The 10805-nt window shown below is 38.3% G+C and overlaps 1 protein-coding gene across 1 annotated transcript; it reads left to right on the forward strand.

The window, feature by feature from the left end:
- The first annotated feature begins 6214 nt into the window (after nt 1-6214).
- Nucleotides 6215-10579, forward strand: LOC134825712 (uncharacterized). Its single transcript, XM_063837923.1, has one exon. The coding sequence runs from the start codon at nt 6215-6217 to the stop codon at nt 10577-10579; it is 4365 nt and encodes a 1454-aa protein (XP_063693993.1).
- The last annotated feature ends 226 nt before the right edge of the window (nt 10580-10805 follow it).

Raw genomic sequence — 10805 nt, forward strand, 5'->3', positions numbered from 1 at the left:
CCGTTAAAAATGATATCTCCGAGAAAAATCGACTAGCATACGATAACTAAGTTTCTCGAAAATTTTTAAAATTTTTTGTTTTTTCTTAAAAAAAGTTTTTTTTAAATCAAACCTGAAATTTTAAAAACCAAAGGGCCCAAAATGTAAAATGAGGGTTTCAAAACTTAAAAGGGTAAAAAAAAAGAAATTTTTTTGGAACTATGTGAAATAGATCTTCGCCGTTTAAAAAAAAAAATTTTTTCCCAAAATTTTGCATTTTGTTTGAAACCCAAAATGAAGGACCTGAATTAAGTATTTGTATAAATTTAAAACCGAATCCAATAGTTTTTCCCAAACCCACCCTTTCGAAAAGGAAAAAGAAGGGCAGGAAAGTTGAAATTTTTTTCCCCGGGTTCATAAATGCAAAAAAACGAAAATTACCCCCCTCCTATGAAGTGAAAACCAAAAAATTCCAAATTTTTAAGATTCAACAATGGAAACTAAAGCCCCTTTGGGTTGGATTTTTTTAAAACCGCCCTCCAAATGGCAATTTTGCCCTTTAAAGCGCTAAGTGAATTAGCCGCCCTCTGGAAAAAAGCCCCCCCCAGAAAACTGGGATATAGGGGGCCCTTTTTTAAAAATTCAATTTTCAGGGCGACAGAACAAGGTTGCTTAAATAAAAACAGGGTTCTTTACAGTCGAGGGCTTCTATCCCCCCATTTCGGAAATGCCCCCTAAAAACCCGGCGGTTTTCCCCTTCTTTGCATCGAAAAACCATCTTTTCCAAAGGTTTTTTAGAAAACCCTTTTTAAAAATTTTGGGCACTTTCCCAAAGGGAAAAAAATCCCACTTTCATAACCCCAAAATTCTTAGAAACTAAACCCAAAACCTTGCCCAAACATTGAAAGATTAAGTATAAACCATTTTTAAGACTACTTTTAAACTCTAACGTAGAAAAATTTCCCAACCGAAAAAACAAATCCAAAAGTTTGTAACACTGTAAAAAATTTTTTTGATCCCTTTGCTGAACTTTTTAACGTTGTTTTTGCCCAAATGTTTCAAGTTAAAAACCCCCCAAATTAAAAAAAACCACTATGCAAAAAAAAACCCAGGGAAATTTACCCCCAAAGCAATTATAATTTTAAATTTAAATCACTGTCACGAAATAAAACAAAAAGGGTTTCAAAGTCCCCAAAGTCAAGTGCAATCTAGGAAAACGACACAAAAGGGGGCTTCTGTCATTTCGCATTTATGAAACAAAAACGCAGTGAGTACTTAACTTTTTAAATATTTTTAGAAAAGAACTCAAAGATTAACTTTAAAAAAGGTTTCAAATTTTCGAAAAATTTTGGGTAAATTTTTTTTGAATTTTTAAAGGGTTTGAAGTAAAAAAAAGGCAACTAATCAAAAAGAAACGCGGAAAAAAGGGGAAACCCAGAAATTTAAACCCCCCCCGGTTTTGTTATTAAAAATTTAGAAAATAAAAAACCGTAGAATTATAGCAAACAAAAAAATTTTTTTTTAAAAAAATTACTTGTATTTTCTTCCCCCAAAGGGTTGAAGAACCCTTCAAAACAACCGGCCAAATTGACAAAAGTCCCAATTCAATGTTTTACGGACAAACATTCCCAAAGGGGAAAATTCCCTCAAGTATATTTCTCAGCGATTGTACACCAGAAGAAATAGAGAAAATCATTAGCGAACTCAAGAATGGAAAAGCTAGTGACATCCCTATTCACGTCATCAGAACGAACGGTCTAAGATTATAAGCCCACTCCTGTCAGTATTATTTAATGAACACATGAGAAATGGAACTTTTCCAGACCGACGTGAAAATTGGTAAAATTAGCCCGATATACAAAAAAGACGGTACAGAATATCTCGAAAACTATAGGCCAGTATCTACCCTAGCTGTGTCGGAAAGTTATTTGAGAAAGTAATCTACTCCCGTTTGTACAGTTTTCTTGTTTCGCAGAACGTTTTGTTTGAGAACCAGTTGGTTTTGGGAAGAGTCACTCAACTAACCACGCCCTTAATTACTCAGGTTGACTATGTAAACTCCCATATAAAGGAAAAGCAACATGTATTAGGTATCTTTAATCGACTTATCAAAGGCATTTGACACTATCAGTCACGATAAACTTCTCATAAAACTTGACAAATATGGTATAAGAGGTAACGCAAACGAGCTTATTGGAAGTTACCTATCTAACAGACAGCAGTACGTTTCAGTTTTAGGGTGAGGAATCTGATAAACTCCCTGTTATTTGTGGAGTACCACAAGGTAGTGTTTTAGGACCGCTACTGTTTATAATTTACATAAACGATATCTATAACTCATCAGACCTAGGAAAATTTATACTTTTCGCTGATGACACCAATATATTTGTAGTCGACAAATCTGTCCAGAATCTCTACCAAAAGCTAATACTATAATGAATTCTGTTTACAATTATATGAAATGCAATCTTCTCCACATTAACATCAAGAAAAGCTGTTACATTCACTTTACACCAGGAAAGAAGGAGGATGTAACTAGTAGTAGTAGTAATAGTAATGATCTTATTTTAACGTTGAATAACACAGTCATTAAACGTGTTGATGAAACTAAATTCCTCGGCGTTATTATAGATAAAAACCTTAACTGGAAACCTCATACTGCATATCTTAGTTCTAAAATTAAAGTGTGAAGTCGGTAAACTCTGCCGTATGAGAAGATTTATACCTAAAGAGCTGTATAAAGACCTCTACACACCCTCTTCGAATCTCATCTAGGATATGGATCTCAGTGTGGGGAGGCATATCGAACAATAGGCTTGAACCAATATTAAAAATTCAAAAAAAGTGCACTCGTATTCTATTTGGTGATCAAGAGGCATACAGTAATAAGTTCAAAACATGTGCTAGAACCCGCCCAATTGGATCCCAAAAACTTGGAGCCGACTTCTATAAACGAGAATCAAGTAAACCCCTTCTCAGCAGAAACAAAATACTCTGCGTGCATAATTTGTATAAGTACCACTGTCTACTTGAAATGTTTAAAATAATCAAACTTCACACTCCAATACCGATGTACAATTTATTTCAAAAGTCACCCCGACGTGATAACTACTTTATTAACCCCGCTGCAACCAATTTGTTTGTATATAAAACCTCGAATATGTGGAATAAATTCCTTAAACCCTCTAGTAAGATTGACTTCTCGTCCTCAATTGCACTTGTTAAAGGTCGCATTAAAACTATGCTACTCAATGCTCAAAAAGCTGGAAACACTGATGAATGGTCAGAACTCAACTTTGATGGAAATGACATGTGCCTATAATTAAGAACACACAAACTAGTCCATATAGATTTCATACTACACACACAAAATAACACACACAATACACACCACAGTCAAACATAGAAACTATATATTCACACATATAACACAGAACACTGATCACCTCATCCGCTTTACACTGGTGTCTGGACTTGTCTGGAGTGTCCGTCTGGAACGTGGGACGGACTCACAAATATATTGTGTAAACGTAGCGCGCGAAACTTAAATATTGTATAACTCTATCATTTCATTACCCAGCGTGATTTACCGCGCCAGCTAGAATACTGAAATGAAGCCGCGCTATATCCGTGAACCTACAGTGCAGTGACTTATATTTTATATTTTGTATCTCTTACTACGTAACGCGAAATTAAGTTGTATCACACTCCCGGTTTTGGACCCCAATGTTAACCTTGCAGCAACTGTGTCAGCCCAATATACTCTAGAAGTATGATCACACTTATTTTAATGAACAAAAGACCCATAATTAATATAATCAGATACTCGTCAACAGCAGCAGTTTCCTTACGTGTGATGTGTTGTCCTTCTCCTTTCTGTGTCCCCGTCGTTTTGTTTTGTGAAATGTATTGTAGTAGTGTTTTAATATTTAAATCGAACGCAACTCAATAGTTAATAATAACAAACACAAATACTATTTTAAATAATTGATTAATATCGATTTATATACGAACCAACATTAATTATTCTTTAATAACCTTTTATATATGTGTTAAACGATCCAGGGCATATCCAAAATTCGATAATGAACTTCATATATTATTAGTGCAGCGTCATGCTGATAAATATTCTGGGAATCAATCCACCCAATCATGGCGATAACATATTTTTGTGCTTGGCCGGTTTTAGGTTTGAGTTTGTGCTCCAAAAGTGGTAAATCGGGTGCTAGTAAAGCTCTTGCAGGCAACTGGCTCCTTTTGCCAGCTGCTTTTGGTTTAAGCGCTGACTCACATTTGGAACTGGCACTGGTATAATTGTAATATCCTACGAAGTCAGCATGCTATATTATTTTGCAAAACTCGTTTAATATCTTGACAATATTTAAAGTTTATGGTTTTAGGTTTAGGCGCGGCGCACGCACCGCTTATATGTTAAGCTCATTCAGCTTCTGTTTTCAGCGCTGTGTTGCTACACACTGTATAGCATGTGGGTCAAGCGCGGTGCCGCGCCTAAACAGCAAAAGAGTTATTTATTCTAAAATTTATTTTTGTATCTCAAAAATGATGTAAAGTTTTTAATATGACGTAGAATTAAAGCTATTTCCGTACAGCCTAAGTGCTAAGCATGCTCGTTAGAAAAACTATGATCAATGAACATAACATGCTAGCTTTCTTTATTTTTGTAAGTCGCGTCGGCTGACATCTTGGGTTGTACTGGATGTAACAAGTTTATTATCGGATGTCTACTTATATTTATTATGATATCATTATTCATTGTAATGGCAATAAAATTTAAATTTTGTTTTACCTAAATTTTGTTTTACTTGTAATGTAGAGCTGACGCGCGCACGAATGCGCGGCTGCATGGCTACGTATTCAGTATTGTGGCTTTTCCGCCACTATTTAGTGAAACGACAACGGGGGCCACAACGTAATCAGTAATACAAAAGTTGTAAAATGTTACAAAAATGTAAATTGTTGCAACAACGCAATTTAGTCAAAATTGTGCTTTTTGCAAATGAAGCCGCGACTTATTAAAATTTAATAGTTTGCAAATAGTTAAAACCATTAACCATGATTGCCATCAATTTTTTGTCATGTCATACGTTTTATGACCCGCCGCGCACGGGTGCGCCGCTCCCCCTGTATCGTAGAATCTCTACAGGGGTTCCACTATAGTATTTGGGGGTCACGACGTAATACAATAATTGATAATCTCCACATAGCATTAAACCCTATACTATATATTTGATACCGGCTGCGGTCTATCTCAAAAAGTAAAAGGAAAGAAAAATTTTGTTCCTTTTACTTTTTGAGATAGAACTTTCCGGTTTTCAATAAAATTTCCGTCTGTAGCTTTTAAATCTGAGTTAGCTCCTTACTCCTCAGGAGCAAAATTTGGGACAACCTTGAACCGCGACCGGAACCTGGCCTAAATTTTGAATTAGACCAAAAGTTGATTTTGGTCCAAATAAAAGATCGCAGCTTTTTAACTTTGCAATGTCATGACTACTAGGCTAAATGTTTACCTAACCATGTGCTTTCGCGCCACTTCGGGCGCGCTTGTTTCACAAGTTTTTACCGCCGTGGGGCGGGCGCGCGCTACTGCAAGCGAGAGGGCTCTGGTTAGAGCAAGCTTTGGATAGAGCAAGGCTTAATGCAGCGTGCAAAAGTGAACTTGACCTGACGCGCGAGGACAAACGCCGCGCGCTGTTGAAAATCGATCACCTGTAGCAAGCCCGGCAGGCGGTAAGTTTTTTTGGCTTAGAGAGCTGAGAGTTCATAGTTCAGTCTAGTTGTTGCTCTAACCAGAGCCCTCTCGGTTGCAGTAGCGCGCGACCGCCGAAGTATATTCTACTCGAATACTTTAAATAATTGTAACTCATACACTGCATCTGACCTTACCAATATTCTCTGCAACCAAGTAAAGAAACAATCATCTATTCTCTTTCAAAATATTGATGGAAATAAATCAAATTTTGACAACCTTGCCATTGAAACCTGTAGGTACAAAACAAAATTCTCCGTATTAGCCCTAGCTGAAACCAATGTGAATTGCTATATATTTGGTTTATATATTTATGATAGTCGATATAATATATACTAATTGTGTTCTATTTCAGAATGTACCACAAACATGTTGTCTGTGGGGTTTGATAATTACTTGTAACAACTGGTGTGTTTCATTGCATAGTGATCCATTTAAAGTTAACAAGTGGTAGCAGAGAAGGACGCAATGGCACCCCCAGAGACAGTTAGAGTAACTAGTAATTACAAAGCCCCACCGGCATACAGTGAGGATCAGGACTACTGCAATTGGAAGTTAGACCTGCAGCTGTGGCAAGAGTTCACGGGTTTAGAGAAAAAGAGACAAGGAACTGCGTTGCTCTTAGAATTGAAACAAGGGAAGATAAAGGATACAGTACGATCATTGGGGAAAGATGTCCTAATTGCAGAGGATGCAATAGCAAAGATTTTAAGTCATCTTGACAAAATCTATTTAGAGGACTCAGCTCAAACCTGTTACCGAGTTTACGGTAAGTTTGAAAAATATGTGAGACCAGAAGGGTTGTCTCTACAGAGTTACATATCTGAGTTTGAGAAGTTGCTAGCGGATCTCAGGAGACACAAAATCACTCTTCCTGAAGCAGTTCTGGCCTACAGATTCCTTAACAGCGCTAACCTTCCGTCAGAAAAATACGATCTCGCTTTGGCAACTGTAAAGGATCTTACTTATAAAGATATGTGTGAAACGATCGGGAAAATCTTCTCCGTCCAATCGAACCTTTCCACACCGCCTGCGTCAATATCAGTGAAGGTGGAACATGAGGAATGTAACTATACATACAACTCAACCCCAAGAGGTGGACGAGGAAACTACAGAAGGATGTCAAGAGGACGTGGGAATCATCATCATCCGTATAATCGACAAAAGAGTGCGTATACTGGATGCTATGCTTGTGGCGATAAAAACCATATTGCGAGATGGTGCACAAGCAAGAACAGAGCTTCTTCAAGTTCAACAGAAAATGCACAGTATTTCGCACAAGATGGTGCTGAGAATGTTACGGCCATGGAAGCAGAGGGTGCATTCTTAACATTCATGGTGGTGTCTGAATCTGAAGATGTTGTTGAGATTCCTGAAGAGTGCCTGATGAGTGATACGAACCTTGGTTCTCTTGTATATGAGTCATTAGCATGTGCAGTTATTGATTCCGGATGTACAAAGACAGTTGTTGGTAGGAACTGGGTGAATCACTACAGAGAAACTCTGGAAGAAAAACAACTGAAAATGATGGTTAGTGAACCTTGCTCGACGCCTTTTAGATTTGGGGATGGACTCGAAGTCATTTCCACAGAAAAGACTATCATCCCTGGGCGAATAGGAAAGACCGATGTTCGGATAGAAGCAAACATTGTTGAGAAAGAACTGCCGTTGCTTCTCAGTAAAGCATCGTTAAAGAGAGCTGGTGCTGTGTTGGATTTCACAAATGATACAATGAGATTCAGTGGAGATTGTGTTGATTTGTTTGAAACTAAATCAAAGCACTATTGCGTTCCTCTTTGTAATAAAAGACGCATGACCATTGGGCCGCCAGATCGAAAGACCCCACATCTGGTGATGACAATCAGCGAAGAAGGTTTGTTTGGTACTGACGAAAAGGAGATTAGGAGGAAAGTGGAAAAAATCCACAAACAATTCTCACACCCTCCTAGTGATAAACTGAAAACATTGCTGAAAACTGCAGGATTTAAGAGACCAGAATACATGAAAGCAATTGATGAGGTATCCAGCAGTTGTAAAATATGTCTGATGTACAAGAAACCCAAGTCAAGACCAGTGGTGGGTCTCCCAAGAGGAAAGGTGTTCAACGAATGTGTTGCAATGGACCTTAAGAATGTTCCTGGCACTCCTAATGTGTATATCTTGCATATGATTGATTCGGTGACAAGATATTCAGCAGCTAGAATAATCTACAATAAGAAGAAAGAGACAATCATCCAAGGAATTTGCTCTGGATGGATATCCATCTTTGGAAATCCAAAGAAATTTATGGCTGATAATGGTGGAGAGTTCGCCAATGAGGAGTTTACTGAGATGTGTCAAAGATTCAATGTGGATGTGCAAAATTCAGCTGCCGAGAGCCCTTGGAGCAATGGGATTGTAGAACGTCATCATAAGATGCTGACAGAGATGATGGTAAAAACGAAGGAAGATTCAAAATGCAACTGGGAAGTTGCATTGTGTTGGGCACTAAGTGCGAAAAACTCCATGCAGATGTTTGGTGGGTTTTCTGCAAATCAGTTGACAATGGGCCGTAACCCTTCACTTCCGAATGTCATCGATGATAGACTGCCAGCTTTAGAAGAAACAACGGTGAGTAAAACCGTGGCTGATAATGTTAATGCAATGCACAGTGCAAGGCAAGCATTTGCAAAGTGTGAAAGTAGCAACAAGATACGTAGAGCTCTGCAAAGCCAAGTTCGGACAAGCAATGATGAGTATTATAGCAACGGTGAAAAGGTGATGTACAAGAGAAAAGGATCTGCAAAATGGAGTGGGCCAGGTGTTATACTGGGGAGAGACATTACTCATTTATATATTTTAAAGCATGGAAATCAGTATTATAAGTGCAGTGCATGTCATCTAACCAGGGATACAACAACAGGATATCCCATTACCTCAGAGTCAGTTGTTGGGCAACCTAACCCGAGTATTGTATCAAGTTCACCAAAATCCCCATTAGAGACGCAGAGAAATTTCCTAGAGGATCAACCATCTTGCTCTATGGAAACAGCAGTTTCTGTACCGGAAACAGAAACACTGCCTCAAAGTGAGACAACAGCAACAATCAGACCTCAGCACAAATCAGGACTTCCTAAAGCAAGAAGTCACGTGGAGTTTCTTCCAAAGTATCCAGAGGAGGATGGTGAGATCTGGCATAAAGCTTATATCCATAGCCGTGCGGGAAAATCAACTGGCAGTTACAAAAACTGTGTAAATATTCAACTTGATGGTGAGGAGAGCATCCAATGTGTGGATTGGTATGAGCTTGCTGTGAATTGGAGAGATGACCTGTCACCAGAAACAGAAGAAGAGGTGTTGCTGTCCAGTGTGAGTATGTATGACCAAGCAGTTGTAGATGCCAAGCTAGCAGAGCTTGAGAAGTTCAAAGTAAACAAGGTTTACGTGGAAGTTGATGCAAACGAACAGTCCAATGTTGGTGTTCGTTGGGTAATTACAAAGAAAGCAGAAGGTTCTGTTAAAGCTCGTTTAGTGGCACTTGGTTATCAAGAAAATAGTAGCAACATACGAAAGGACTCCCCAACATGTAACAGGGACTCTATAAGACTGCTCCTTACAATAGTTGCAACAGAAAGTTGGAAGTTACAACACATCGATGTTCAGGCTGCCTTCTTGCAAGGCAAGAAGATTTCAAGAGATGTCTTCATTATTCCTCCGAAGGAAGCTGAAACGAGGAAAATCTGGAAACTGAACAAATGTATTTACGGGTTAGTAGACGGACCTAGAATGTGGTATGTTGAGCTTCGTGATACTCTAGTGAAGTTAAATGTTGTGGTATCGTCATATGATGAGTCATTCATGTTCTGGTATGATGAAGGAAAACTCGAGGGTATCATTGCTGTGCATGTTGACGATCTGATGTTCAGTGGAAGCAAGAAGTTTGAAAGGGAAGTTATTGGGGAACTGAAGAAGAAGTTTCGTCTAAGTACGGAGGTCGAAGTTGAATTTGCTTATACTGGTCTTGATGTAAAGCAAACACAATCTGGAATTCTGGTATCACAACTGGGGTATGCAGACCAGATTTCAAGAATAGAGATCGACCCCACCCGAGTGAATCGAAATACGCTCCCAATCAACGAGAAAGAAAAGCAACAACTGAGAACTGTGTGCGGACAGTTGTTGTGGGTATCAACACAGACACGGCCAGATGTAGCTTATGCTACATGTTTTGCTAGTAATTCTGTGACTGAAGGGACCATCGCAGATTTGAAAATGGTAAACAAAACAGTAAAGTTCTTAGAAAAGAATCCTCTAACACTCAGGTTTAAGAAACTACTGTTGCCTGAGTCAGTCTTAGTGGTTTTCTGTGATGCATCGTATGGAAACTTGAAGGATGGTAGCTCTCAGGGAGGCTTCATAATTTTCCTTGTTTCGCTTACAGGAAAATCTTGCCCCATTACATGGCAGAGTAGAAAAATCCGGAGAGTATGTAAAAGTACTTTAGCAGCGGAGAGTTGGGCAATGATCGAAGCAGTGGAAACATGTGAGTTGATCCAAGCTCAGCTGAGTGAGATCATGTTATCTGGAAAACTTGATGTCATTGTAATGACTGATTGCAAGTCTCTACATGATGCTATCCAAACCTCGAAAAATGTTGATGACAAGGGATTGAGGATACCAATAGCTTGCCTGAGACAGCGAGTGAACAATAGTGAAATGACAGTTCGTTGGATTTCAACAAAGAAACAGCTTGCAGATTGTTTGACTAAAGCTGGAGCTCCAACTTCACTGCTACGGGAGGTATTGTCGTCAGGAGAATTTGACAATGAACTGTTTAGAATTGTATTCCAATAATAAACATTGTATTCAAAGTTTTTAATATTGTGTGTGAAGGATTTTAATAATCTTAATAATTTGAAACTTAAAGAAGTTAAAAGAGTGAATATATTGGTATTTGTGATTTATATAATGTGCTCGTTTAAAAGAGTGAATATATTGGTATTTGTGATTTATATAATGTGCTCGTTTAAAACGATTTTCTATTACATGTTGTGCATGTATCCACAAAGAGGGAAGTTAT

This window comes from Bolinopsis microptera, unplaced genomic scaffold, assembly GCF_026151205.1.
Source record: "Bolinopsis microptera isolate Bmic1 unplaced genomic scaffold, MBARI_Bmic_1.0 sca30, whole genome shotgun sequence".
NCBI lineage: Eukaryota > Metazoa > Ctenophora > Tentaculata > Lobata > Bolinopsidae > Bolinopsis > Bolinopsis microptera.

Excerpts from the sequence above, each read along its gene's own strand:
- LOC134825712 (XM_063837923.1), top strand. The coding sequence starts at position 6,215 with ATGGCACCCCCAGAGACAGTTAGAGTAACTAGTAATTACAAAGCCCCA.